Here is a 27424-nt window from a genome sequence, read left to right on the forward strand (position 1 = left end):
GTGTGCGCAGACTCCTGGATGAGAGGAGCTGGCCTGGAAGGCATATGGGCTGGATCCTCCGTGGAGAACAGCCCCTGCAAATGCCCAACACCTAGGGTGTCGGCTGGAGGAGGGCAGTGTTGCTATGGCAAAAACTGAAGCGGGGAAGGGAGTGTGTGTGGGGGGGGAGGTGCAATTTTAGATAGAGCGGAGGTCTCACTGAAAAGGTGCCAATAAGTAAAAAAATGAGGGGAGAGAGGGAACCAGGTATCTGGGAGAGGAGCATTTTGGGCAGAAGGAACAGCCGGTGTAAAGGTGCTGCACTGAGGATGAGCAAGGAAGCCAGTGTAGTACAGTGAATGTGGGGGAGAGTGAGAAGAGGAGAAGCTGGAGATGATCAGGGAAAGTTCACCTAGGGCCTTGTGGGCTGTGGTTGACAACATGGGTTTTTTAAAATCTAGAATGAGATGCAGCAAGCAGATGTCTCCAAAATGAGGAGGGCCCTGATGGGGGTATGTGTTAGGTCCCTATGGATGCATTACAGAGAGCAAGTTGTGGGGTAAAGAGGAGGAGGGAGAACGGGAAAGAGGCTGCTGCCATAGTCCAGGTGGGAGAAGATGAAAGACCAGGATGAGAGCCTGGGTGTAGGGTGGGGCATGAAATTCTGGGAATATTTTGGAGATGGAATCACCAGCCTTGATCATTAGAAGGTTGAAGGATGGAAGGCAAAGTCAACCCAGTCCTCTTTGGACTCGGGTTTTGGGCAGTGCAGGCTACAGCCAGGCAGGCATGACAGCCAGACCATGATGATGGAGCCAGGAAGGCCTGGACCCTGGGCTGGCTCCAGGTCTTAGGGGAGATACAGGTTCAGATAGGGTTGGAGGCGTTCATTGGCAGATCTGTCCCCTAGACACAGCTACTGCCATGTCGTGTGGTGATTAAAAACCCTGACTCTCCAGCCAGGCTGTCGGGTTTCAAGTCAGCTCCATCCCCTATTTGCTGTGTGCCCTTGGGCAAGCGGCTTAACCTCTCTGAGCCTGGTATGTGCTCTGTGAGCACTGTGATGCTAACCACGATGACGGACGGAGTCTACAGAATCACGACTCTGAGACCCCCTGATAGGCGGCGAGCACGGAGAAGGGGTTAGGTCTGAGATCGGAGAGAGACAGAGAACACCACCGCCACCACAGAGACCCCTGCCCTGGCTGGCCTGGTTCTGGGCCTGGGGAAAGGCTCTATGTCGGGGATGCACAAAAAAGGACTGCGCCCGCTTTCCCATCCCTCTCCTTTTCCCCTTGTCTCTGCTTCATCTCTCTTTTGATGCCTCACATCCCTTTCCGTGGCCACCTCTCCTTTCTCTCTCCATCCTCCGTGCCTGTCCCCTTCACGACGCTGCCTCGAGCCTTTTCATCAAAGCGAGGAGCCTCCCAGTATCTCCGCCCCCGCGCCTGGTTGGGGGTACCATTGCGCATGCGCCGTCAGCGCCCCTCCCTCTCCACCCCCATCCCCAGTCGGCGTCTGGGCCTCGTCCCCTTCTGTCTCCCTCTCCTCCCGCATCACTTCCCCCGACACAGACACCCCAGTACTCCAGGCTCCCCAGGCTCAGCTTTGGTCTCCAGCCCCATCGGCCGAGGTAAGGTGGGCAGAGGGGAGGCCCGCGGGGAAGGGGAGGGGCGAAGCATCCTGCATCCCGAGATAAACAAACCCGGGGAGGGGGCGGCCTAGACCGAGGGGCCTGACGCGGGGAGGAGAAGAATGGGGGCTGGACCTGGGGGACGTGCCGGGCCCTGGGTCCACACACCGGGGTCCTCCGAGGGGTAATGGTCGTCGCTATGATTGCCCAAAATCCGGAGCTGGGGGCGTGGGAGCCGCTGGGGTGGCTTCTGGGGGCTCACACCCTGGACCCCATGGGGCGCTCTCTCTAACTGACCGCTGTCTTCAGGATTTGCCTGAAAGCCGCCCCCCAACTCTGCACCCGCCCCCCGGAGGGCCACTGAAGACCATGACTAAGACAGATCCCGCTCCGATGGCCCCTCCACTCCGGGGGGAGGAAGAAGAAGAGGAGGAGGAGGATGAGCTGGTCCCCGAGGCCCCCAGCCCCACCCAGGAGCGCCGGCAGAAGCCTGTTGTGCACCCCTCGGCACCTGCCCCCCTCCCCAAAGACTACGGTAACCACCCTCCCCACCCTGCATTTGGTCTGGAGCCTTGGGTGGCCAGGGAGGTTGGGCTGAGCTCTCTGACGGTGATGGTGGGTTGATTCACTTCGAAAGTGGTCTGGGGGAGTCTTGGCCCTTGGATGCCCCCTTCGTTAATTTATTCATTCACCCATTGGAGAATGGAATTAGCATAAGTCTAACCTTTGATTCATGACACATCACTCAATCATTTAGTCATTCAACAAACATTTACTGAAAAGGCTGTCTTGGACCTGGTTCAATGCTAGGAGCCTGGGGCAAAGCATGGAGCCAGACGGAGTCTTTGCCCTGAGAGAACTTACAGGCCTCAGTGACAACCTACACAGATAACAATGTAACATAATATAAATGTATAATTGCAAGACCGTGATGAGAATTGTTTTTGCCAAGAATAGGATGCTGCAGGAGCTTTTTAAGACACGGTTTCCGTGTGGAGGTAACATCTGAGGAAGACCCAAGGATGAGTTGGGGTTTAACAAGCAAAAGGGCGAGGGAAGGGAATGCCCAGAGGGATAACTTCAGGAGTAAAGGCTCCAAGGTAGGAAGTTGTGGAGCTGGGAAGGTGGCTTTTTGGAGAAACTGAAAGTGTCTAATCATTCACCAAGCATTTTTATCCATTAGTACTACTCTGGGTGATAGAGATTTAATGGTGAGTGATCCAGGCATGCATGGTCCCTACTCTTAGGAGAGAACAAGTAATATTTAAATCAGATAAGTTCAGATGGAGTGAATGCTATGAAAGAACTAAAAGATGGACATTATAATGGGGGGGGGTTAGGGGGCAGCACCTTGAGACGGAGTGGTCCGAGGGGGTCTTTCTGATGAGGTGGCATTTAGGCTGAGACCCAGAGCATGAGGAGGAATCAGCTGTGAGAGACCTGGAAAAAGAAAGTTCCAGGCTGTGAGCAGCATGTGCAAAAGCCCTGACAATCCTGACAGGAACAGAAGACAATCCTGGAGCTGTTAGGGAGTGATGAGAGTTAGTTTGGCCATGACTAGATCCTGGCCCCTTAGGGGCTATGGTATGTGTGATGAGAGAAGAGCAGTTGGTGGGAAGATATTTAAAAGCAGAGGAGTGGTGGATCTGATTTGTATTTTTGATTTCTATTTTTAAAAGCTCCCTCTGGCTACTGGTTACAGAGGTGGAGGGGGCTTTTAGAAAATGTTGGCTGGGAGTCCCCAGCAGCTGTAAGTTTAGAAACTAGACGTCAGGTTCAAAGAGTAGGCATCAGTAGGATAGGGCTGGAGAATGGCATCTGTGGCCATGTCACCCACTAGAGGTGGGTCAGAGAGGCTACAAATTGAGCTCAGTCTGATAGAAAAATAAGGTTATCTGGGTGTCTGGTGTGAGGAATCCACCCCAGGAAACTGGAAAATCTCTTTTGGAAATGTGGCTAGATGGGGCTGGGGCCTGTGACCTGTGGCCTGGTGAGAAGTTGGAGGGTGCAGGCTGCCTCTCTGCCCCACCCCTGCCTCCCTCAGAATCTTGTTTGTAGAACAAGGAGGGTTTGGTCACAGAACATGAAGGAATCTGGAAATGTGGTCTAGAAGAGAGAGAGGGCTAAGGTGGACTCCGAGAAGAACTTGTGTATTTGTGTATTAAATGTGTGCCTTTAATTCAGTAGAGATGGATTGAGCACCTACTGCATGCCAGCTGCTATGCTGGGCCCTGGGGAGAAGGGAGCGAATGGGCAGCACAGAAACCTAGTGCTTTCATCCTAGTGAGGGAGGCAAGTGAGAGAGAAAAAGAAGAAAAAAGAGGGAAGAAGAGAAACAAAGGAAAGGGAAGGAGAAAGGGAAGGAAGAGAGGGTAAACAAGTTAATGTTAAGTGGGGGTGCCTGGGTGGCTCAGTAGTTAAGCATCTGCCTTTGGCTGAGGTCACAACCCCAGGGTCCTAGGATCCAGCCCCACTTGGGGCTCCCTGCTCAGTGGGGAGTCTGCTTCTCCCCTGCCCCTCCCCCACTCGTTTTTTCTCTCTGTCAAATAAATATATAAAATCTTTTTTTTAAAAAAGTTAATATTAAGGGGATCCCTGGGTGGCGCAGCGGTTTGGCGCCTGCCTTTGGCCCAGGGCGCGATCTTGGAGACCCGGGATCGAGTCCCACGTCGGGCTCCTGGTGCATGGAACCTGCTTCTCCTTCTGCCTGTGTCTCTGCCTCTCTCTCTCTCTGTGTGACTATCATAAATAAATAAAAATTAAAAAAAAAATTAAAAAAAAAGTTAATGTTAAATAGTATGTGCTGTGATGAAAGAAAGGAAAAAGGGCCCAAGATGGAGAAGGGCACAGGTGCTGATTTACACAGGGTGGTCTGGGAAGCCTCTGTGAAGAGGTGACGTTTGCGGAAAACCTGCAAAGCCTTGAGAAGGCTTGGGCGAAGACCAGCCCAGGCAAGGAAAATAGCAAGTGCAAAGCCACTGAGACAGGAATTTGCCTGGCGTGTTGGAAGAACAGAAGGAGCCAGTGTGGCTGGGTAGAATGAATGAGGGGGAGAGGACAGACGAGGCCAGTTTGTGCAGGGTTCGTGGGATGTGAGGAGGACAGTGGGGTGGGAGCCAGGGTGGGGTTCTGAGCCAAGGAGGGCTGTGGCGTGACTGGGGTATAAAAAGGAGCACACAGGCTGATTCCTGGAGACGCTCTGTCTGTGCCACTTTCCCGGCCAGGTGTCATCTGGGTGTTCATTTACTCATTCATTCAGTATGCACTGAGCTCCTGCCATGTGCCAGGCCCTGTGCTGGCAGTTGGCAGTACTACAGGAGCAGCACCCATCAGAGCCTAATAGGGGGAGATGGAAGTTCCTCTTGGCCCCACCTTGCCCATGGGTACTTTTATGTGTCCTGCACAGTATTTGAAAAATTGAGATTTCTCTTAAAAACTGAGTTTTCTGGCTTTTAATTTTTCTTTTTTCTTTCTTTCTTTTCTTTTTCTTTTTTTTAACTTGAGATTTAGCCAGACTGTGCCCATATTTACCAGGGCAGCAATGTGTTAGAAGCACTAGCAGCTCCCCTGCCCCCAACCCCGGGGGGCATGCAGAGTCAAGGTATTGTGCTGCTTCCACACTCTAGTTTCCAGGAGTGGAGTTTGTTGCTCTGTAGGATTGCTGGATCTGCCAACTTTTCAAGACACACTGGGCATCTGGAGTTTTATGTGAAACCTCCTGATTCTGAAGCCTCATGCTGGCCACACAGAAAATGTCTGTGGCCCTTGCACCATGGTTTGAGACCATGCAATAGAGGATCTTAAAGGCAAAGGCCTAGAGCTGCCCTGCCTCAGGATGGAAAGAGGGCTTCAGCTTGCCTGGGGTGACTCTGGACCTCTTACTACCCTAGCCTTCACATTCTTCGATCCCAATGACCCGGCGTGCCAGGAGATTCTTTTTGACCCCCAGACTACCATCCCTGAACTGTTCGCCATTGTGCGCCAGTGGGTGCCCCAAGTCCAGCACAAGATCGATGTCATCGGCAACGAGGTAAGATGCTTGGGAAGCCAGGGAGGGAGAGGACGGGGTCCCTCACATGTTTGGGTAAACCTCCCTGGTCCCCTGGTATTCCCAGATTCTGCGTCGAGGCTGCCACGTGAATGATCGAGATGGGCTGACCGACATGACACTGCTCCACTACGCATGCAAGGCTGGAGCCCATGGAGTTGGTAAGGTCCCAACCCCAAACCATTAGCCCCAACACATCCGGCCCCGGACCGGACACACTCAAAACCATTCAGAATCCTGGCCCACCCTGAGCCTGCAGCCTAAGGTTCCAAAGCATAGTCCCTGAGGTGCAGAGCCTTCCCTATGCCTTGGGCCCAGGCTTTGGAGGAGGGGACACAAGCTGACCTGGGCTGTTGCGCAGGGGACCCCGCTGCGGCTGTGCGCCTTTCGCAGCAGCTGCTGGCGTTGGGCGCCGATGTAACACTGCGCAGCCGTTGGACCAACATGAATGCACTTCACTACGCTGCCTACTTCGACGTGCCCGACCTCGTGCGAGTGCTGCTTAAGGGTGCTCGGCCGAGAGGTGAGCTGGAGAATCCGGGCTGGGACCCAGGCTAAGGAGGAGGCTGGAAGCAGGAGGAGGGTGCCCTGGATGTGTGTTGTGGGGTGGTGAATGAGGGGAGAGGGGGCCGGGATCCGAGGAGACAGTGGTAGGTTGGAGACAGGAGGTGCAGGTTATGGGGCCCAGACATCCATGACCCATCCCCAGGGCTGGGCAGGGCCAGTTTGGGAGGGGCGGGGCCTAGTGGGGAGGAGGGGAAGGGAAGGGGAAGGAGGGGTGGGCCTCCGCTTGCTGGCTGTGGGGAGCTTTGGGGCCTGTGGGTTAAGAGATAGATTGGGGGAGGCTGTAAGGCAGTGATGGGGGCATGGGTTAGGAGGGTGGCAAGGAGGCAGGGTGCTGAGGCCACTCACCGGAAACCCTCCTCTCACCCACAACCCAGTGGTGAACTCCACGTGCAGTGACTTCAACCACGGCTCAGCCCTGCACATCGCAGCCTCCAACCTGTGCCTGGGCGCCGCCAAATGTTTGCTGGAGCATGGTGCCAACCCTGCGCTGCGGGTACTGCGCCCTTGCCCAGCCCCCGGTGTCTTCCTTCTTCCTTTCCCACCCCTTTTCGGGCCAGCAGAGGATGAGGGGGTTCTAGGACCACTTGCATTTCTGGGAGCTCCTTACAAAAATCACCTGTACATTCAACAAGTGAAGTGATAGTTAGTATTTACTTAGGGTTCATGATATATCAGGTGAACTCTATTATGAGCCCTGTTTTACAATGAAGAAACTGAGGCAAAGAGAGTGATTTTTCCACGGTTACTCAGCAAGGAATACCTTCTCTCAATGCTGACTGACCCTGGGCTGTATGTAGACAATATTTCAAGATCGTGAAAAGAATTGAGACTCTCAGTGAATGAGAAGAGGGGGGCCTCCCCCATAAGTTTAAAACATGATCTTTGACCTCCAACTCATCCATTTCCAGATCCTATTCCTAACACCAATTACTGTGCATTATTCCAGGCCCAGATATCTTGGGGGACATGGCCTGTGTTTCTGAAGCCCTGCCTCTCCTCATTCTCCTTTGGCCCAGTTGGACCCTGACCCAGGACCACAGGAGACCATTTTCAGGGTTCATCCCTCACATGGTCTCATTCCAGGCTTGGGATCTCCTGGGGCATGGCCTCCCTAAGGGCATGACCTATAGACTGAAGTGTGACCTTTATTCCCTTGGCTGTACCCATAGATCCACCCTCAATTACTTGAAATCCCCAGCCTGAGGTTTAGGGTAGATGTCCCAGGGGACATGGGGACATGGGCTATATCGTAATGCCTCACCCCTTCTTATTCCCATATTGGCCTAGGGTATGACCTAGTTCTGCCTTTGCTTTACCTAGACTAGGGGTCTCTGGAAGCATAGGCTCAGTGAAGGCAGAGCCTGTGCCACTGAATCCTCACTTCCTTTCTTCCCATTGGCCCCCAGAACCGAAAGGGTCAAGTGCCAGCGGAGGTGGTCCCAGACCCCATGGACATGTCCCTGGACAAGGCAGAGGCAGCACTGGTGGCCAAGGAGCTGCGAACACTGCTGGAGGAGGCCGTGCCACTCTCCTGTGCCCTCCCCAAGGTCACACTACCGAACTATGACAACGTCCCAGGCAATCTGATGCTCAGTGCATTGGGCCTGCGTCTGGGAGACCGCGTGCTGCTGGATGGCCAGAAGGTCAGAGACTGGGGAGAGGAGGGGAGGGCAGGACTCAGCCCTCACACCTCAGAGCTGGGTCCTCAGGCACAGCGTAGACCCTCTCCTTTGGCTACCCACCCTCCCAGGCATTCCCACAGTTGTTCTGTGTTTCCTTTGTGTCCCACCCTGGGCTGAACTGTCAGTGCAGGGGGGGAAGACAGATCTATCACCTGACAGTGACAGCCCAGGACAGTCATGGCTGTTATGAGGAAGCATAAGCAGATTGATCAAGGCAGCTCTGCACTTGTGAGTTCCCTGGGGCTTTGTGATCCCCACTCAGGGCCCACCTCTGCTCCCACAGTGCTTAGTACTTTGATTGAGACAAAAAGGACAGATCACAACAGTTAGGGGTATGATAGGATGGATGCACCCACTTGAAGATAGGAAGGATGAGCCAGAAGAATAAAAGGAGGAGGGAAGTCCCATGTAGGGGGAGCAGGTATAAATGCTCAGAGGGCAGAGAGAATCTTTATTCATCCAGGTATTCCAACTTTGGTTTATTTATCAGATGTCCCTCAGTCTCCATGCTGGGCCCAGCCCATCCTTGGGAATAAAAGGCTGTGTGAGCCCAGACCCACTTTCATGGAGCTTTTTTCTAATGAAGAAGACACAGCCAATAAAGTAAACCCATAGTTAAGATAAACCTGGTAGCAACCAGGGCTTTGAAAACCATCAGATGCTTGGATTTAGGGGTACCTGGCTGGCTCAGTCAGTATACCATGGGACTTTTGATCTCAAGGTTGTGAATTTGAGCCTCACAATGGACATTGAGATTACTTTGTTTTTGTTTATTCATTTTTATTATTTTTTATTTTTTTGAGATTACTTTAAAAAAATTTTTTTTGACTTAAAAAAAAAGCTTGGATTTAGTAAATTGCCCCTGGGTGTTCCAGAGGTTTCTGTGAGAAGCTGATGTCTGAGCCAAGAGGGGAAGGAGCTCACCTGCAACAACATGGAGACAGAGGAAATGGCAGTATAGAGCCCAGGAGGAGAGAAGGGGTAGTGTGACTGGAGGGGGAAGTGGAGAGGACAGCAGGGGCTGGATCACACCAGACCTGCAGGACACTGGAGGAATTTGAATTTTGTTGCTTGTACAGTGAGAAACCATAAAAATCACATTGTGTTTTCTGATCAAGAGTTTTGCATACATCAGCCCCATCTGTAATACTTTCTGTACGTGATCTAATCAAATTCACATGACAATTCTTTTTCAGTACTTTATTTATTTATTCATGAGAGACATACACACAGAGAGGCAGAGACATAGGCAGAGGGAGAAGCAGGCTTCTTGCAGAGAGCCCGATGTGGAACTCGATCCCGGGACCCCAGGATCATGCCCTGAGCCAAAGGCAGACGCTTAACCACTGAGCCACCCAGCCATCCCCTACGTGACAATTTTGAAAGCAAAATGGGTTGATTCTCCCCATTTTACAACCCAGAAGACTGTTAGAGGCTCAGAGAGGTGAAACCTTTTGTTTGAAGATAAGAACAATAATAACAACCTGCCCCTTAGAGAAACAGCATAGCACAGTGTTTACGAGCTCAGGCAAATGTCAGCTTTGCTATTTTCTAGCTGTGGGACCTGGGGCCACTGATTCCACGTCTCTGAGGAATCAGTTTTTTCATCTCTAAAATGGAGCTAATAATGGTACCCACCTCAAGTAGTCGTAGGAGGCTTAAATTAATTAAAATTAGTAAAGCCCTTAGAATAGGGCTTGGTGCATCACAAATGCTCTTCTGTGTGCCAGGCACTATTCTGATCTCTACACCAATCCTCCAGAGTTGGCACTATTCACCCATTTTATAGATCAGGAACTGAGCCTTAGAGAGTGAAGCAGCCTCACACGATGATAACAGCCATACTCACTGAGGCTGTTATCACTGCAACCAAATGAACTTACATATATTCCAAATGTTTCGATCAGACAGCCAGCCTATGAAGTACTTTGCTATCTCCATTTTACAGATGAAGCTAAGGCCCAAAAGGTCATTTGACCAAAGTGCAAGATACTAATAGTCAACACTCACTGATCCCTCACTCAGCCCCAGGCCCTCTTCTGAGGCTGTCACAGCCCTGTCCAATAGATCTTTCCATCTGTGGTGGTGGAAATATTCTGGGTCTGTGTTGCCCAACAAAATAGCCATAAGCCATATGTGGCTATTGAGCCCTTGAAATGGGGTGAATGCAACCAGAGAAATTAAATTTAAATTTAATTTCAGTTAATTTAAATTGTTCTATGTGGCTAATGGCCGTTTACTGCATTGGACAGGGTAGTTCTATAACCATCTTCTAAGGTAGGTGTGATTTCTAGTTCCATTTCATAGAGGAAGACACAGAGACACAGTGACTTAAGTCACATAGCCAGTAAATGGTGATGTGCAAATAGATTTGAGTTTAGGGCTCCCTCATCCTCTCTCCATGCTGCCTGTGTGCCAGTCATCTATCATGGCCTCTCAAGGACCACTCCCCACCCACCCACCCAAACCATATCCTCCCTTATTTCCTCAGACGGGCACACTTCGGTTCTGCGGGACCACGGAGTTCGCCAGTGGCCAGTGGGTGGGCGTGGAGCTGGATGAACCTGAGGGCAAGAATGATGGCAGTGTTGGGGGCGTCCGGTACTTCATCTGCCCTCCCAAGCAGGGTCAGTCCCACCTGGGGCTCAAAAGGGGTGGGGGTGGGGTCCATTCAGTGGTTCTGGTGCTGTTGACTAGGTGATGGGGCAGGGGAGACGATGGCCGGGCAGAGGGCAGAGGCTTGGACAATTCTCAGCCCAGGCTTTGTCCCCCCAGGTCTCTTTGCCTCTGTGTCCAAGATCTCCAAGGTAGTGGACGCACCCCCCTCCTCTGTCACCTCCACACCTCGGACTCCTCGGATGGACTTTTCCCGTGTCACTGGCAAAGGCCGCAGGGAACACAAAGGTCAGAGCGGGGGCCTTCTGGGTGAGGAGAGCCAATCTGAGGATATTCTGTGGGTAGCCCAACTTCAGTGACTCAGTTTCTCCTCAGGTCCCTGTGTTAGAGGACAATGTCTGAGTTCTTCACTTCTATGACTCTATTTCTCCTTTGAATTAGTACTGGCCCCCCACCCAGTTCTTGAAAGGATGACTAAGTTTCCCCTCAGGTCCAAGGGGTTCCCCCCAGTTTTAGGAAAGAATCTATGGGGTTCCTGGCTTTAAGGACTTGATTTATCTTCACACCCAACTCCTTCCTTCATTTTAAAAGGATAATTTCTGGGCTCCTGACTTCTGTGACTCAGTTTTTCCTTTGGCCTAAATAACCTCAGCTTTGAGAAAGGATTTTGGGGTTCTCCAGGTTCTTGACTCAGTTTCCCCTCAGGCCTTGCCCCCCCCCCAAGTTTTCTGGCAGTTGAGGTTGTTTCCTTCCAAGCCCAAAGCCCTCCTGGTTCTTTTTTAAAAAATTAATTAGTTAATTAATTTTAAAAATTAATTAGTTAATTAATTTAAAAAATTGATTTTTTTTTGCCCCCCACCCCCACACATACCCCAGTTCTGAGGAAGGCTCTAGAGTTCCTGATTAGAGCCAGGACAGAGTTTCTACCTTTGGTCTTTCTGGGTAGCATGAGGTCCCCAGGGCTGGCATCTGGGGGGCCCACTCCGTCCCCTTATACCCTTTACCCTAGGCAAGAAGAAGCCCCCGTCCTCCCCGTCTCTGGGCAGCCTGCAGCAGCGGGAGGGAGCCAAGGCGGAGGTCGGAGACCAAGTCCTTGTTGCTGGCCAGAAGCAAGGGATTGTGCGCTTCTATGGGAAGACAGACTTTGCCCCGGGTGAGGACAGTGATCTGGGGGGTGGGAGGTGGAGGATGGGGTGGGCAGGTGGGACTTGAGGCATGCTGACACCCCACTGCCACAGGTTACTGGTATGGCATTGAGCTAGACCAGCCAACTGGCAAGCATGATGGCTCTGTCTTCGGTGTCCGGTACTTCACCTGCCCCCCACGGCATGGAGTCTTTGCGCCAGCATCCCGAATTCAGAGGTGAGCCCAAACCCCGACCCCAACCCAGGGCACCTCCCAGAACCCTGATCACTGCCCCCCTTCCAGGTGTCTCTCCCTCTCAGACCAGCAGGACGGTGTGGATACCCACCTCCACACCCTAGCTCTCTCTGCGTGGGACCTGTGGGTTCAGCTCCCCTGGGATCTTGTGACTCTGACTCCTCCCACTCTTCTTATGTCTGCCTAGGATTGGTGGATCCACTGACCCCCCTGGGGACAATGTCGGAGCCAAAAAAGTGCATCAAGTGACAAGTGAGTTGGGACTGAGGTGTAGGAGGTAGAGGAGGAGGAGTAAGGGTTTGGGGATAGGAGGAGAGGTCATGGGTTCTCAGGTATGTGTTGATGACAGTATTTAATACGGAACACAGAGTCCAGGAAAATGATGAGGATAGGTGCCATGGGGTATGAGGATGTTAGTGACAAGGCTCTGGGCAGGCACTGGGGACATGGGTAGGTATTGGGGGACACGGAATATTACAAGAGATCCAGATGGGTATTGGAATGTGGGGTCCAGGTAGGTATTGAGGACATGGATGAGTATCAATGACAAGGAGACTAGTTGGGTATTGAGGGTCTGTCATCCCCTCACCTGAGACCTTGCCTTCCCCTTTAGTGACACAGCCCAAACGCACTTTCACGACAGTCCGGACCCCAAAGGACATCGCATCAGAGAACTCCATCTCCAGGTGGGTAGCCAACCCTTGGCCCACGTCCTGTGGGATATTCAGGGAGAGGTTGCACAGGGCCACTGGACACAGGGATCTGGACTTCTGGTTGGGGCCGGAAATAGAGGTTAGGAAAACTTGTGACTAGTCAGCTTACCCAGAAACAGTTCTTAGGGAGTGAGGTCCCCACAATGAATTCTGGTGCCTTCCACTCTTAAGGGGCAGGTAAAGGAGGCAAAATAGCTTCTATTTCACATGAGTCTGAGAAGGCATAGCTGGATAGGTAGAGGCAGAATTCAAAAAGGCCAAATCCCAAACACTTGGGGAGAAGCAGGGGTGGGGTGGGGGGTGATGAGCCGAGATGTCCCCACATCCTACATCAAGGTGTGACAGAAGTGATTCTCCTTTCCAGGTTGCTCTTCTGCTGCTGGTTTCCCTGGATGCTGAGGGCGGAGATGCAGTCTTAGAGGCCTGGATATCTGACAGAGAGTCAAAGAGTCCCCTCTAGCATCTCCTGACACAGGAGCCCCCAAGTCACCCTGAGATAGAGATTCCCAGTAACACATCCAGAATAGAGACCCCATTAGCCAGCCCTCGATCACTGAGGCCCCATTATTAACAGATTCCCTCATGATAACCCCCAAATACAGACCCCATGGTACCCAGAAAGAGATTCCCTGAGTGTAGCACCTTCAGGCTAGTTCCTGTCCCCAACCCCTCAGAGCAGACCCCCAATAACATTTCCACATCATCTCAAATAATGGTGACCTCTACATAATGCTCCAGAGCAGAACATTCCTGAGTCATTCATCACTGGATCAGAATCCTCCCCCATTAACAAAGACCCCCCCACACACACACACATCAAGTCCCCTTGAAATAAACACAGGTCATACCTCCAGAGCAAGAGTAACAGATCTACATTTAACATCAGTCCCCTCAAGATGTTGTGACCCCCATGGTCACCCCAAAAGCTTACACTGCAATCAGAGACAAATCCCTACTCTTACCCCTCAAGAAGAGACCCACATTAACCAGCCCACTGTCACCCCCAATATACAGACACCAAAACAGTCCTGGAAGTGCTAATTACAGGACCCCTATGTCTTCCTGCCCTCTGCGCCCTCAAGAAACCCCCAGTGCCTTGTATGAAGCCCACCCGACACGGCCCACAGCCCCTGTGCTGGCCAGGCTCCCAGAAAATTCTCTATTTTTTAAGTAACGACTTCCCCCTTTGGGGGACCCCAAAATTTGGAGGCCCCATTCTGGGACTCTGGGGATACTAAGCTCCAGAGTACATGTCCCAAATTCCCCCATGTTCCCAAGTCCTACAGCCCCTAGAGGACCCCAAGGCCCTAATTCCCAGGATCCTCAAATCATAGAATCCCCAAATCCCCAGGGAATCCCAAATTTAAAAATTCAATCCTAAGCCCCCAGGAAACCCCAATCATGGAGGTCCTTGTGCCTGGGATGGAGGAAATTGCAGTCAGGATATGCATCCCGGGCTCCCAGGGCACCTCAAGCCCTATTGGTAGGCACCAGGAGACCCCAAACAGGAATTCTCATCCCTGAAAACCGGAGTACTTCAATGCCCTGAGTCGATGGATCTCAAGACACCCAAATGCAAAGAGCCCCAGCCCCCAGGGAACCCCAAATCCTAAAGCCTCCATCTCTAATATATGAAGGGCCCCAAGGCCTTGAGGGGATCCCAAATCCTAGAACCCTATTTCAATCTACGTTCTGGTCACAGGTCCAAAACACCAAATCTGAGTCACTGGCACCAAAGGACCTCACAGCACCCGGGCCAGACCAACAGCCTGAGGGAGAACCTGAAGGCCCAGGGGGTCTAGGGTGGACCTGGGGCCCTGACCACCAAGGACAGCTCACGACTGCCCCTTCACTGCATGTCCCCGAACTCAGCATGACCCCTATCCCCTTCAATAAAGATGTTTCTATGGCTTGTCTGCGTCAGGTCAATATTTGGGGAGTTACGGGCCTGCCTGTGTAGCCCTTACTACAGAGGACGAGAAAGGAAGTCCTTCCTTCAATGGGCATTGAATGATTCCGCCTGCGGGAAGTCCTGCTAACAATCCGGCTTCTTCCTGCCGCTTCCCCTCCCACCTGGGCCCTTCGAAGGCTTCCCCTCCCATCTGGGCCCACTCCGCAGGTTCTGGAGCCTGATTGGTCGGTGCTAGATAAAGACCCGTCTCCGGAGGATCTCCATTGGCTCAGAGCCCGGGAGGCGCGGCCTATCACTGAGCCAGGGTGGGGGCGGGACAATACAGGGCGAGAGCGCCGATTGGGTGGAAGGCGGACCCTCAGGACCTTTGAGAATTCCCGTTGGTTTGAGGAAACTGCGTCAGGAACGTGGGCGGAAGTGGCTGGGAAGGGAATGGGGGTGTTTAATTCGGGTATTGGAGGGGACACTGGTGGACGGTCAGTTTTGGGGGTGGCTGGGGACGGAGATGGGGTCTGAGAGGGCTGAGAACGGGGACCTGGGGAAGCTCGGGTGGGAATTCCAGGGAAGCTCAGAGCGTGGGATTCTAGAAGACTCGGTGTGGGGAGTCTAAGGGGTTCAGGTAGAGAAGGTTGGAGAGGAGCCAGGCTTCAGACTAAAGGCCTAGGGTTGCTGCAGGGAAGGGGCGCTCGGGAGAAGTGTGAAGGGGTCCAGAATGGGGGGATCCGAGGAGACGGAGAGTGGGCCTTTCTGAGACTCGGATCGGGGGCACGCGGGTGTTCAGAATGGGGCGTCTGAAGGGCTGGAGGCAGGAGGAGGGTGCATGGTGACCGTGAATACTGTTGGAGACCCAGACTCATGGTTGCAAGCCTGAAGTTGTTAGGAGGGGGTCTCAAACTCTTTGAAGGGGCTTTGGGGTGCAGCCCTGGAGGCCCTGCGTGGAGCTCTTGAGAACGGCTCCCAGTGAGGTCAGAGGATGTTCTCCGTGAGAGGCTTAAGAGGGCAAAAATGTGTGCCGTTGGATGAGACGTTGTGGATGGAGTTTGGGGCAGTGGGGCAATGTTCTGGGTGCTCACTGTATCTGGGTGGCTTTCGAGATGCCGAGGACTCAGGTGGAAACCAAGTGAGTATTCCCTGTAGAGCTGAGGTGAGGCCCTGGCCCTTGATAAAGCCGAAAATGGGGTCATAGCCTGAGGGTGGGAAGCTTGGTGACTTCAGAGTGTCCTCCCCTTCCCCACAGGACTGGGTGCATGGAGTTGGTGTCGATGGAAGATCAGGACGCCAGGGTCCCCGCCCTGGAACCGTACAGGGTGGAGCAGGTTGTCAGGACTGGGGGTGCAGAGGGTGAAGGTGGGGACTAGAGGGTGGGAGAGTAAGAGTGGGGATAGATAGGCAGACTCCTGGGTTTGTGGGCTGGGACTGCTTGCTTCCCACTCCCCACTTCCCACCCCCCAAGTGGGCATTATTAGTCCTTTGACGTCAGGCCCTGGCCTGTCTGGAAACATCTGGAGCCTCTCTTAGAGGGAGGGTCTGCTCAGTGTTACTAGGGCTCCTATGTAGGTTGAAGGGCCACACTTTCAGGGGGTTCTCTATCCTAGGCACCACCTGTAATCTACTATGTCCCTGACTTCATCTCCAAGGAAGAGGAAGAGTATTTGCTTCGACAGGTAACCTCAACACCCTTCTGTCGTGTTTTTCCCTCCTTCTCAGATCCCTCCCCAACCCCTAAGGCTATAGTGAAGATCCTGGCAGGAAGGAGAGTGCCACCCAGCACCCATCCCTCCTCTTCCCTACTTGCTGCTCTCGCAGGACCTGCTGGGTCTGTCAGAAAGAGCCTTTCCCAGGCAGCTTAGGGGAAACCAAACTGATTCTTAGAAAGGTAGTTATTATGCAGCTCAGACTCCCTGTGCTGGGATAGCCCAGTATGGCCTCCAAACAGATGTTATTGCTAGAAACATGGAAGTTAGAAACCTCATACCCTCTCTACTAAGAGAGCCCAATCCTGCTATCATAGAGAAAGGGGGATTATACATATAGACTGAGATAGCCCAGTTCAGGCCCTTGAGGTTTGGGGAATTAAGACTTTGCAGTTTCAGATTTCTGTGCTGACAAAACCCAGGCATCAGAATGCTACAGGGTAACCTCTTCCCTCTGCTGAAATAGCTCAGCATAGACCCAAAGTCTTGGTAACAAGGTTACCAAGCACAGATCACCTGTGCTGAGATGGCCCAGTATTCTATATTCTATTCTTAAGATTCGGGGTGGGGGGTGGGGGAAAGAATTTATAAAGCTCGGAGCTTTTGCAGCTTCAGAGACTTAGTTACAGAGCACAGAGCTTCCTTGTGCTACCCCAAGTAATCTTGTCTAGTTTGAGTCCCAGGAATAAGTTAGCTGCAGAGCACAGACTTTCTGTTGTTATTGTTGTTTTTTAAAGATTTTGTTTATTTATTTGAGAGGGAGAGATAGTGAGCGCCTGAGCGGGGTGGTGTCGGGAGGGCAGAGGGAGAGCAGAGACTGATGCAGGACCCTGAGATCATGACCTGAGATGAAATCAGTCGGGTGCTTAACCAACTGAGCCACCCAGGTCCCCCACAGAACACACTCGTGTGCTGAGATAGCCCATTCCAGCCCCATAACAATGAAAGAAATGAGATTATTGAGTGGAGTACAGACTTCTTGGAGATTGCCCATTCGAGACCCACAGGATCTTGGCAGTGGAGAATTTTCAAAGTACTCTCTTTGCTATGCTGAGATAGCCCAGCCTAGCACATTTCCTCCCCCCGGGTGATGGGAACAAAGAGGTTTCAGAAGTCAGGCTGTGCTGAGAGAGCCCAGGATTCAGGAAATTACAGAGTGCACACTATTTGCTGGATTAAAAGAGCTCAGTCTAGCCCAGAGCTCTCAATAGATTCAGACCACGATTGTGTAGTTGTGGTTCCTTTCCTGATCCTGGACACAGGGAAGAGGGCAAATAACACAGGCCTGGGAACACTGTATCAGAGAACAATCCCACAGACTTTGAGATGACCCATTTCAACCCCAGGTAGAGGGCCCTATGTTGACCTGGGTGCGAGAATCAGTGAGGGTGATCCTGAAAAAGGACTGACCCCTCCCAACCTCCTAGGTCTTCAATGCCCCAAAGCCAAAGTGGACCCAGCTCTCGGGGAGGAAGTTACAGAACTGGGGTAAGTGTCCCTACCAGGGGCATGGGCAATTTGGGGATATACGCTGGGGCAGGTGGCTCAGATTGTATACTCAAGGCACTGGGTGGGTTCTTGAGGGTTAAAGGGATTCAAAAGGCCAGGAGGATTCTGAGGGGTGAGTGGAAATTCTGAGAGACTAGGGATTTCCTGATGAGTTGGGGATATCTCGCAGTGTCCAGAAGTTTAAAGAAGTCAAGACACCTTGGAAGCATCGGGTAGTGATCTCCAGAGTCGGAGGTTCCCCAGGGTCAGAGTGCTTCCAGCCACTGGGATATCCCTAATGGGGACTCCAGGTGCCAGGGCTCCTTGGTTGGGTGTCCTCAGGACCCCATTGCCCTCTCCCAGGTGGGCTCCCCCATCCCCGGGGGATGGTTCCTGAGCGGCTGCCTCTGTGGCTCCAGCGCTACGTGGACAAAGTATCTGACCTCAGCCTTTTTGGGGGTCTCCCAGCCAACCACGTCCTTGTGAACCAGTATCTGCCTGGGGAGGGCATCATGGTAACCACACACCTTCACCCTAATCCCCAGACCTCTGATCCACCACGGGACAGGGCATCATGTTGACCCACCTCTACTCATTCAGTAGCCACATACCTCCAGCAGGCATTCACCTCCCCATCCCAAGCTGGGGCGCCCTCCTTGAGCCCCAGAGGGTGGGGGGTGTGGACTCCTGCCCTGTCCAGCCCTGGTGCCCACTCCCTAGCCCCACGAGGACGGGCCACTCTACTACCCGACCGTCAGCACCATCAGCCTGGGCTCCCACACCATGCTGGACCTCTACGAGCCGCGGCAGCCAAAGGATGATGACCCTGCCGAGCAGGTGGGCCCTGAGACCCTGCCCCAGCCACTCGTGGGCATTCTGACAATCCACATCCTCCAAGAGGGCCCCAACCCCTCCTGCTTGCAAGGTACCCCTGATACTTTCCCAGACACCTTCCCCAGTCCCCTCAAAGTGGATCCCCTGATGCCCAACAGATCCCCTGGCCCCACATATTCAGAGTGCCCCCAGTAGCCCAAGGTCCATATACCTTATGCAGGACTCCCCAACACTCCAGTAGATAACTGATATCCTCAGATTCCTCAACACCATTTATTCAGGGGTGTCTCTGATATTCCTTTTAGGCATCCTCTTTGCCCACTGCACAGGGCACCCCGACACAGACCTCTCTGCCACTCCAATAGTGTAGATCCGCCTGGTAGGACACTTCAGATTCTCCTTGGGGAGTCAACCCATGACTCGTTGCTCAAGGACGCCCCAGATACACTGACTCCCTTTGCGAGGACCGCGCATGACCACAGCTTCCCTGACCTTGAGTAATACATTTCTGACACCTCACGGTTCACAGAAACTCCCTGGGAAACCCAGCTACTCCTTTTTAGCCCTACATGCTCCTGGGTAGGCTGACACCCCCTTCTACTGTGCTGGTGTCCTCAAACATCCTGATGTCTGCAGACAGACCCAGACCACACCGGCTCCTCGTCGCCTGTGTTCATCCCTCTAGCCCCTCTTCCTAACTTCGGCCAAGCCCTCAGTCCAGTTCCATCCAGTTCCTAAGACTGCTGATCCCTGGGTGCAAGCTGCAGCCAACTTTCTGTCCCCTTCCAAGGGACTGCTGGTCCTGCCCTCCATCCTCCCCCACTAGCTGAGACCCCAGTAGGATCTGCACTCCAGACCCTCAGCCTTTGCCCCTAGGAACTCACTAACCCCCTCCCCACCCCAACCTAGCCCCCTGACTTCTGGGGACCCGCTGACCTTGAGCCCACCCCGCAGCCTCGGGCCCCGCCCCGGCCAGCCACCTCGCTGCTGCTGGAACCGCGCAGCCTGCTGGTGCTCCGAGGCACCGCCTACACGCGCCTCCTTCACGGCATCGCAGCTGCCCGCGTAGACGCGCTGGACGCCACCTCCCTGCCGCCCAACGCCGCCGCCTGCCCGTCGGCGCGGCCCGGAGCCAGCCTGGTCCGTGGCACGCGCGTCTCGCTGACCATCCGCCGCGTGCCCCGCGTGCTGCGCACCGGCCTTCTGCTCAGCAAGTGATGCCAGGTGGACTCATTCTGGGGCTCTCCACCTCCTGACATCTGCGACCCTGTGACCTTGGAACCCTGGGGCAGAGGCGGCTCCCCTCCCCACCCTTCCTGGGGTTATATATTTTCCCAGTAACTTTGTGGGAACTACAGGAAGAGGTCCCATTTCAAATAAACCAACAAAAATCTTTCTTTGGTCTTGGATTGGGTAGAGGGGCAGATGCATGAGTTCCTGAGGGCAGTGCGTCTGGGACCTTGGATGGTGTGGGCCCTGGGGCTAGGTGTATGGGGGTCACTGAGTGGGGTGGAGTCCAGGGCTCTTGAGGGGTCAGGGTCCTATGTGGAAACCCCTTAGGTGGGATGAATGGGGTGAGCCTGGGAGGTTCAGCCAACTGACCCGCTAGAGAGGAAGGAGTTAAATGCTGCTCTCACCTGAGCTGGGCATCAAATTACCTGAGTCCAGGTTCCACTGGTAAGGAGGTGGAGCTGAGCCTGCCCCTGGGCCTCTGGCTGCCTCGGGCCTAAGGTAAGGACTTACCTGCCTGGGTAAGTCCTACTGAGGAGGTCTGGGGGGATACCCCTGACCAGAAAAAGGGCTCTCACTGGGGATCCTCACTGACTCTGTCCTCAGGCTCCCAGCTATGGCCCTGCCCCCATCCCTGGGCCCTAGACTCCCCTCAGAGCCCCTCAGCCACCCCCCTGGAGCTCCTAGGGAACTCGACGTTGCTGAATGCACCATCTGCTCTGCATCTGGAGAGGAGAGAATCAGGTAGGGGCTGGGGTTTCTGAAACTTGGGCCCCAAAAGGGTGGGGGCAGTAGCAGAGGCATTTTGAGGGTGAGAGGTACTGTGGCTGTAATCACCTAGGGACATGGCAGAGGGAGCTGGGGACAGGGGTAGGTAGGGTGGATGATGGGCATCTCGGCTCACACAGAGGCCTGTCAGTGCTTCATACCTTCAGCCCAGAAACGGGTCAGACTCCTTGGATCCTCCCAAACACTTCCAGGGTGGGTTGAGGGGCACTGAGCCTACTGTTGGTCTTCTCAGATGGCCAACACCCTCTTCCAGTGAGGACCCAGCTGGAGGCAGACACCGGGAGGTAAGCTGAGGTGATCCAGGGCCCTTGGGCCAGCCCCCACTTCCTCTCCCCTAGAATCTGGGGATGAGATGATGAGTCTGGGAAAGCATTGGGCATCTGGGGGTGGGGGTGAGGGGAATGTTCTAGGAAATTATTCTTTACCAATCACTATAATCACTTCATTATTTTACCGACTGGGAGAGAATGGTTTCATCATTGACCCTGTACAGTCCTATTCCTTGTGGGGATATCCAGCTCCATCACCCCTCCCTGTCTGGGCCCCCAGACCCCATATGTCCATGTTTCTAGGAGCCTTGAAAACCTGGAGGCTTTGATCTAGAGGTCTTCAGGCCTGGTTCTACCAGGAAGGATTCCAGGTGGGAGCCGCCCTGGTGCAGACCCAGGAAGGGACGCTGCCACAGGAGGAGCCTGCAGGAGATGGGTGGCAATGAGAGTAGGGGCAAGGTCTTTGTTGGCCTACCAGCCCTAACTCCACCCCTTGTATTCCCCAGCATCTCATCTCTGGCCAGGAGGTATTGGAGGCTGAGCAGGACAGTCTATCACTATGCCTATTGGGGCTGGGCCTCCGGCTGCAGGACCTAGAGCAAGGCCTGGGGCCCTGGGCATCAGCCCAGAGCAGGATGGTCCAGCTGCAGGTGGGCAGCGGGAGGCCAAAATGTGGGAGGGTGGGCAGGGCCTCTCGAATGGGTACCAGCTTCCTAGGGTGGGAAATGGGTTTATTCCACGTTCCAGATGTCTGGGTAGGAGAGAAGGGATGTAATTCCAAGTCCCAGATCTCTGGAGCTCCTGCTGTGTGTGGGTAGGGTATGTTGTGTGTGTGTGGGGGTGTCTAACCTTGTGTCCCCAGACCCTACAGGCAGACCTACGTGGGGCAGCCGAGCGTGTGGATGCACTGCTGGCATTTGGTGAGGGGCTGGCACAGCGGAGTGAGCCTCAGGCCCGGGCGTCCCTGGAGCAGGTCCTGAGGGCCCTCAGAGCCCACCGAGGCAGCATCTTTCGGCGACTGTGGTGGCTGCAGGCCCAGCTGGTCACCTATAGCCTGGTATGGCCCACCCTGGCAGTCCCCGCTCCAGGAACCAATTCCACAATCGCCATGACTCTGTCCTCTGACCAGGTATTTGAGGAAGCCAACCCACTGGACCAGGACTTGGAAGTCGAGGGCGACGTGGATGGACCAGGACCTAGTGGGGTCTGGGGACCCTGGGCGCCAAGTAGCCTCCCCATTCCCGCAGAGTTGGAGTGGGACCCAGCAGGGGATGTTGGAGGCCTCAGGCCCTTGGGGCGAAAGACAGCCTGGATGCCAGGAGCTCCTTGTGAGCTGTGTGGCCATAGAGGCCCCCAGGGCAGGGGACAAGACCTTGAGGTGAGAGCAGGTGGGGGATACCCCTCCCCCACAGGCACCCTTGGGACGCCTCTTTTGGGGCACTTCCCTTTCAAGTGGGTCTTGGTGGCTCTGTCTCTCTGGGTCTCTTTCTCTCTTGCTGTCTCAGTGTTGTCCTCCCTCCCTCCTCCTGTCTCTATTGATCTCTGGGACTTATCTATCTCTGTTTCCCTCTTATGGTCTCTATCTGCGTGTCCTCATTTCTTTTCGCTCTTCCTTACTCTCCACTCTGCAGCCACATTAACCTCCTGGTTTTTAAACATTCCCAGTTCACTCCCACTCCCAAAGCTCCCAGACTTATGCCTCCTTCATCTCCTCACTTCATTCCAGTCTCTCCTCAAATATCACCTTTTTAAAAATTTTTAAATTTTATTACTTTTTTAACTGAGTTTTATGCCCAACATGGGTCTTGAACTCACATGCTCTGCCAACTGAGCCAGCCAGGTGCCCTCCGAAATGTCACCTCCTCAGAGAGGCCTGCCCTGACCTCCAGACATGATCACTCCGTAAGCTCTTTATTTCCTAGCAGCACTTACCACATCTTGACATTGTACATTTATTTATGAATGTGTGGTTTCTTTGCTAGAAAATAAGTTCTATGGACACCAGGACTTTGCCGGTTTATAGATTCTAGAACAGTGCCTGGCATGTAATGGACACTCATTAAATATTTGTTAAATGAATGAATAAGTAATATCTCTTCTCTCTTGGTTTCTTCGTCTCTGCCCCTCTCTTCATCTCTCCCTGAGACCTTTTTCTTCCCCCAGAATCTCATCTCTATGACAAGCCCATATTGGCCCTTGACCAATTTTGTCTGTTGCTAGTTCTCCAAGGACCCCCCACCTCTCTTTCCCCGCAGGACATGCTCATGTCGGGCTTCAGCCACCGGAAACACTTAGCAGGTCACCGAAGACGCTCCCTGCTCCGGAAGTCTCAGGTGAGCTGGTCCTCAGCCAGGGGTATCACTTGAGAATCTTGATGGCAAGTGACAGAAACCTAACCCAAATTGAATTACACAAAAAAAGGGATGATATTTTTTCATGTAACTGAAAAGTCCAGGTGCTGCTGAGAAGATCTCAGGTGCTATCCAGGGCTCAGCCCTTCCCTCTCTTGGGCTCTATTTCTCCAAGATGGTTTTCTTCTCAGCAAATGGCTGCCCAGCAACTAAACACTCACATCCCACTGGTTTATCCACCCGAGTAGAAGCAGAGTGCCAGAGTGCTACCGACCTACTGGCAGCAAAGTCCCAGGGCTGATTCCCACTTGGCCAGCTTGGGTCATGGCCTACACCCAGTCACGGTGGCCAAGCTGATGGAGTGCTTTCATTGGCCAGATCTGGCTCACATGCCCAGTCATGGAAGTGGAGTTGTGTGGGGTCAGCTACTCAAGCACCCAAAGGCCTGTGGGTGGGGAGGCAGGATGCCCTCCAGCCCCTGCCCTCATTAAGCCACTGTCATCAGGAACAGGAAGATTGGATGGAGGGCAGACACAGATACCCACCACACTAGGAGATGTTCCAAGTCCATGTGGTTGGGTCCTGAGGGTTCAGGATGTGCCAGGAAAGGAGGAAAAATAAACTCAGCCCTGTAGGTCTGTTATAGTAAGGAAGAATCCAGACTAAGTGCTACTTCCATCCATTCTGCTGCTGGCTGCTGTCTCCTCTTAGGACAAGAAGCAAACACCTCCCAGTCTCCAGGATGTGATGTTGGAGGTAGACCCTGGGTGAGATGCTTGGGAGATGGCTCTGGGGGTGTGGGGTACAGGGCTCAAGGTGGCAGTTTAACACTGCATTTCACACCATATTTCCCTTCACAGAGTCCATCCTCCTGCCTCCAGGCAGTCCCTGACCTTCCTCCTTCTCTTCTTCCTCTTTCTCCTGGTGGGTGCCACATTGCTCCTGCCGCTGACAGGAGGGTCCTGCTGCTCTCCTGCCCGACTGGCCAGGACACCTTACCTGGTGCTCAGCTACGTCAATGGCCCCCCACCAATCTGAGTACACAGCCCGGACATATGTAATAAATGGTCACTGTCAAAGGATGTGTCTTAGTCCGTTGGGCCTGCTATAATAAAATAACAGACTGGGTAGCTTATAAACAATAGAAGTTCGTTTCTCACAGTTCTGGAGGCTGGGAAGTCCAAGATCACAGTGCCAGCAGATGAAGGTCTGCTTCCTGCTTCACAGATGGTCGCCTTCTCGCCGTCTCCTCATGTGACAGAAGGATCAGGATTCTCTCTTTTATGAGGGCTCTAAGTCCCTTCCATGAGGGTTCCACCATCATGACCTGATCACTTCCTAAAGGCCTCACCTCCTAATACTATCACATTGGGGGTTAGGATTTCAACATGAAGGTTGAGGGGGCACAAACATACCACAGCGGAATGCGTGAGGATATTGGGTGTGTGAGTTCAGAATGTGGGATCCAGCTCTGATGTCTGGACAGCCCCTTCCACGGATCCCTTCGCTTTGAGTGTACAACACAGAACTGAATCACCCCATCTTGGATTGGGATCCCGGAGACAAAGATTCTAGCACAAGTAGTTCATTAGGGAGGTGATCCCCTAGGCAGATTAACAGGGGAGTGAGGAAGTGAGCCAGGGAAGGCAGCTAATGAGCTGGTTGCTGCTCTGGGCTCCTGGGGTTCCACCCCACTAGGGGCCTCTGGGAGAATACAACCAAAGGGTGAAGAAGTTGTGACATTTATGCTCCAGCTTCCATATCTCATTGGAATAGGGACTAATCCTGGAGATGCTAACTCCCCTACACTTCCAGCCTCTCCTGTCTGTCAAGGCTTCTCAGGCAAAGAGGCATGGGTGCTTGCACCAGGAAGCTAGGGGTGTGTAGGGAAGGATGCAGGCAATGTGGGGGAGCTGCCAACACCTGCTACGGCCCCTGTCTGGCAGGCATACAGGTGCTCTGCCAAACATTCTGCATGTCTCCCAGGCTGGGCCATCCCTGGCATAGGATAGCGAAATCCCCCTTTCCCCAGGGTCTTGACCTCACCAAGCTGAATTGCCAGGGCTGCATCCTGAGTCCAGTCCTCAGCCTGAGGTGTCTAAGCTTACCCTCTCCTCAGAGTGTATGCAATCAGGACAAGAGGAACAGGACTAGATTCAAGAACAGGAGCCCTGTGCTAGGCTCCTGGATGTGTACTAAACACACATCCCTTCTTTAAAGCTCATGACCACCCAATGGTGTGCTTAATGGGAAACTGAAGCTCTAGAGGGGAAGCCATGGCTCAAGGCCACACAGGGAGCAAGCAGCTGAAGCCCAATTCCCACTGATTTAAGCCGAAGTGGAAACTGATTTTTGTGGATAACTGAAAAGTTCAGGCTGCAAGCCCAGCTGAGCTAGGGACACACACGGAATCTCCATCTCTCAGTTCTGTCCACTGGTTTGGCTTCTTATCTAGTGGTAGCCCGAGTGCCCCTCAAAGCCTCTAAGCACCCCACCAATTGAGCAGCCAATACAACAGTCACCCTTCCCTTACAGTTCCCACCAAAGTCCCCAAGCTGGCTCCCTTGGCCAGTGTCACTTGCTTCCTTGGCAGCTGCTGTCAGCCCTGCCTGGATCATGTGTACTGGAAATGGGGGAGGGGTGGGTCTCCAAAGAAACCAGGGAGGTATCACCAGAAGGGGGAATGGACAGAGGGAGGGAGGCAGGAAGCAGCAGATCCTGAGACCCCAGGTTCAGGGAAAAACCACCAGAACGTAAACCTGGGTCTGTCCTGTTTCTGCACCAAGTCTCTGTCCCAACCAAGGAAGAGCCATGGTCTCCCCAGAGTCACTACAAACAGGGTGGGCAGAGTCCCACCAATGCTAACCCAACCGACTGGGTAATGGAACAGATCTGTGCCATTCACTCACTCACTCACTCACTCACTCACTCATTCATTCATTCATTCATTCAAAGTTGAGTGTCTGCTTTGGGTCAGTTACTGGTCAAAGACCAGGGCTACGACAGTGAACAAGCCAGGCTAAAGATCCTTGTCCCCATGGTGGGGGGGGGGCAGACACTCTAATGGAGATCGGCAGTAAATAAGAGGACTAGGTAAAATGTTATAGGTCAGATGGTGATAAAGCACCAAGGAGACAACGGAAGTAGGCAAAAGGAAAGGGGACACAATTTAATTAGGGTGGCTGGGGAAGGCATCAAGGAGACAATTAGGTCATGATGTTGGCATTATGTGATTATAGTAAATTGCAGTGAGGAAACAAGCCCCAGGACTCCTAGAGTAGTGCTAAAACAGAAATATAATAAAATTATATTTGTTATATATTTATTCTATTATTATATATTTTTATTATTATATATTTTTATTTTATAATTTTATAATTTTATTTTATTATAAAAATATTTTTTATTTTATAAATATATTTTTATTATTATATATAATATAATTTATATATAATTTTATTATTATAAAATTTTATATAATATAATTTTATTATATATTTTATTATTATAATTTATTAATATAATATAATATAATTTTATTATATATTTATAATATAATATAATTTTATTATTATATATTTTTTATATTTTAATTTTATTATTATATATTTTTTAAAGGAAATAGAAGTTTACTGACTACACAAGGGAACAGCGGGCAGGACAGGAAAGGAAACTGTCCGCCAAGAGGCAGTGGTGCAGGGCTCTAGTTACAGGACAGAGCGAGGCATTATGGGAATGTATGGCATTCTCCCCTCTTGGTAACTGGGCCTGGTTGAGGGCAGCCCACTGGTCAGGAGGGCCTATGATTCTTTCCAGGGGGGTTGCTTAATGAGCCTTTTTGCATTCAGCTTGGGGGCCATAGTGGGCCCTTTTGCCTTGCTCCAGTTTTCATTGTTCAAGCCTGTTGCCTAAAAGTGGCCTCTACACACCGCCCACCATCAGCACACCCCCAAACCTCTGTCCTGATGGACTGACAATGACAAATCTCTGGCATTTGGGCAGAGTAGCTGCCCAAATATCCATCTTCAGTAGTTGCTTTAATTTTCAAATTTCTACTAAATAAGGGGCACCTGGGCGGCTCAATCGGTTAAGCATCTGCCTTCGGCTCAGGTCATGATCCCAGGTTCCTCGGATCAAACCTCACACTGGGAAACCTGCTTGGGAAATAGCTTGCTTCTCCCTCTCCCTCTGCTGTTCCCCCTGCTTGTGTGCTGTCTCTCTGTCAAATAAATAAAACTT

General features: G+C 52.6%; 3 protein-coding genes across 19 annotated transcripts; all 3 read left to right on the forward strand.

Annotated features, from left to right (window-relative positions):
• Window positions 1-57: 57 nt before the first annotated feature.
• Window positions 58-14530, forward strand: CLIP3 (CAP-Gly domain containing linker protein 3). Of its 2 annotated transcripts, XM_041743430.1 has the most exons (14): window positions 58-1612; window positions 1922-2147; window positions 5503-5642; window positions 5728-5821; window positions 6022-6183; window positions 6602-6720; window positions 7634-7870; window positions 10401-10536; window positions 10685-10813; window positions 11535-11678; window positions 11764-11887; window positions 12093-12157; window positions 12519-12591; window positions 12983-14530. In XM_041743430.1, the coding sequence occupies exons 2-14, from the start codon at window positions 1982-1984 to the stop codon at window positions 13035-13037; spliced, it is 1644 nt and encodes a 547-aa protein (XP_041599364.1). In that variant the 5' UTR covers window positions 58-1612; window positions 1922-1981; the 3' UTR covers window positions 13038-14530. The 2 variants fall into 2 exon arrangements, with proteins under 2 accessions (XP_041599364.1, XP_041599365.1); XM_041743431.1 differs by lacking the exon at window positions 58-1612 and having other exon boundaries at window positions 1634-2147.
• A 408-nt stretch (window positions 14531-14938) lies between these two features.
• On the forward strand, window positions 14939-19939 carry ALKBH6 (alkB homolog 6). 8 transcript variants are annotated; one of them, XM_041743446.1, is made up of 8 exons: window positions 14939-14981; window positions 15625-15650; window positions 15768-15846; window positions 16126-16194; window positions 17652-17712; window positions 18055-18227; window positions 18433-18549; window positions 19501-19939. In XM_041743446.1, exons 2-8 carry the CDS (start codon window positions 15625-15627, stop codon window positions 19762-19764), a joined length of 789 nt encoding a protein of 262 aa, XP_041599380.1. In that variant the 5' UTR covers window positions 14939-14981; the 3' UTR covers window positions 19765-19939. The 8 variants fall into 8 exon arrangements, with proteins under 8 accessions (XP_041599380.1, XP_041599381.1, XP_041599382.1 ...); XM_041743447.1 differs by having other exon boundaries at window positions 14960-15006; XM_041743448.1 differs by lacking the exon at window positions 15625-15650 and having other exon boundaries at window positions 14960-15006.
• Window positions 19940-20075: 136 nt separating this feature from the next.
• On the forward strand, window positions 20076-24323 carry SYNE4 (spectrin repeat containing nuclear envelope family member 4). 9 transcript variants are annotated; one of them, XM_041743438.1, is made up of 9 exons: window positions 20076-20277; window positions 20383-20520; window positions 20798-20849; window positions 21138-21205; window positions 21341-21484; window positions 21697-22212; window positions 23090-23167; window positions 23821-23952; window positions 24046-24323. In XM_041743438.1, the coding sequence occupies exons 5-9, from the start codon at window positions 21470-21472 to the stop codon at window positions 24244-24246; spliced, it is 942 nt and encodes a 313-aa protein (XP_041599372.1). In that variant the 5' UTR covers window positions 20076-20277; window positions 20383-20520; window positions 20798-20849; window positions 21138-21205; window positions 21341-21469; the 3' UTR covers window positions 24247-24323. The 9 variants fall into 9 exon arrangements, with proteins under 9 accessions (XP_041599372.1, XP_041599367.1, XP_041599375.1 ...); XM_041743433.1 differs by lacking the exon at window positions 21138-21205 and having other exon boundaries at window positions 21697-21891; window positions 21964-22212; XM_041743441.1 differs by lacking the exon at window positions 21138-21205 and having other exon boundaries at window positions 21697-21891; window positions 21964-22212; window positions 23897-23952; window positions 24046-24320.
• The last annotated feature ends 3101 nt before the right edge of the window (window positions 24324-27424 follow it).

This window comes from Vulpes lagopus, chromosome 2 (assembly GCF_018345385.1).
Source record: "Vulpes lagopus strain Blue_001 chromosome 2, ASM1834538v1, whole genome shotgun sequence".
NCBI classification, from domain to species: domain Eukaryota; kingdom Metazoa; phylum Chordata; class Mammalia; order Carnivora; family Canidae; genus Vulpes; species Vulpes lagopus.

Excerpts from the sequence above, each read along its gene's own strand:
- CLIP3 (XM_041743430.1), top strand. The coding sequence starts at position 1,982 with ATGACTAAGACAGATCCCGCTCCGATGGCCCCTCCACTCCGGGGGGAG. Across the intron at positions 2,148-5,502 it reads CCCCCTCCCCAAAGACTACG|CCTTCACATTCTTCGATCCC; the intron begins GTAACCACCCTC and ends TTACTACCCTAG. Across the intron at positions 7,871-10,400 it reads TGCTGCTGGATGGCCAGAAG|ACGGGCACACTTCGGTTCTG; the intron begins GTCAGAGACTGG and ends TTATTTCCTCAG.
- ALKBH6 (XM_041743442.1), top strand. The coding sequence starts at position 15,550 with ATGAGACGTTGTGGATGGAGTTTGGGGCAGTGGGGCAATGTTCTGGGT. Across the intron at positions 17,713-18,054 it reads GAGGAAGTTACAGAACTGGG|GACCCCATTGCCCTCTCCCA; the intron begins GTAAGTGTCCCT and ends GGGTGTCCTCAG. Across the intron at positions 18,228-18,432 it reads TGCCTGGGGAGGGCATCATG|CCCCACGAGGACGGGCCACT; the intron begins GTAACCACACAC and ends CCCACTCCCTAG.
- SYNE4 (XM_041743432.1), top strand. The coding sequence starts at position 20,393 with ATGGCCCTGCCCCCATCCCTGGGCCCTAGACTCCCCTCAGAGCCCCTC. Across the intron at positions 20,850-21,340 it reads CTGGAGGCAGACACCGGGAG|CATCTCATCTCTGGCCAGGA; the intron begins GTAAGCTGAGGT and ends TGTATTCCCCAG. Across the intron at positions 21,485-21,696 it reads GCAGGATGGTCCAGCTGCAG|ACCCTACAGGCAGACCTACG; the intron begins GTGGGCAGCGGG and ends TTGTGTCCCCAG.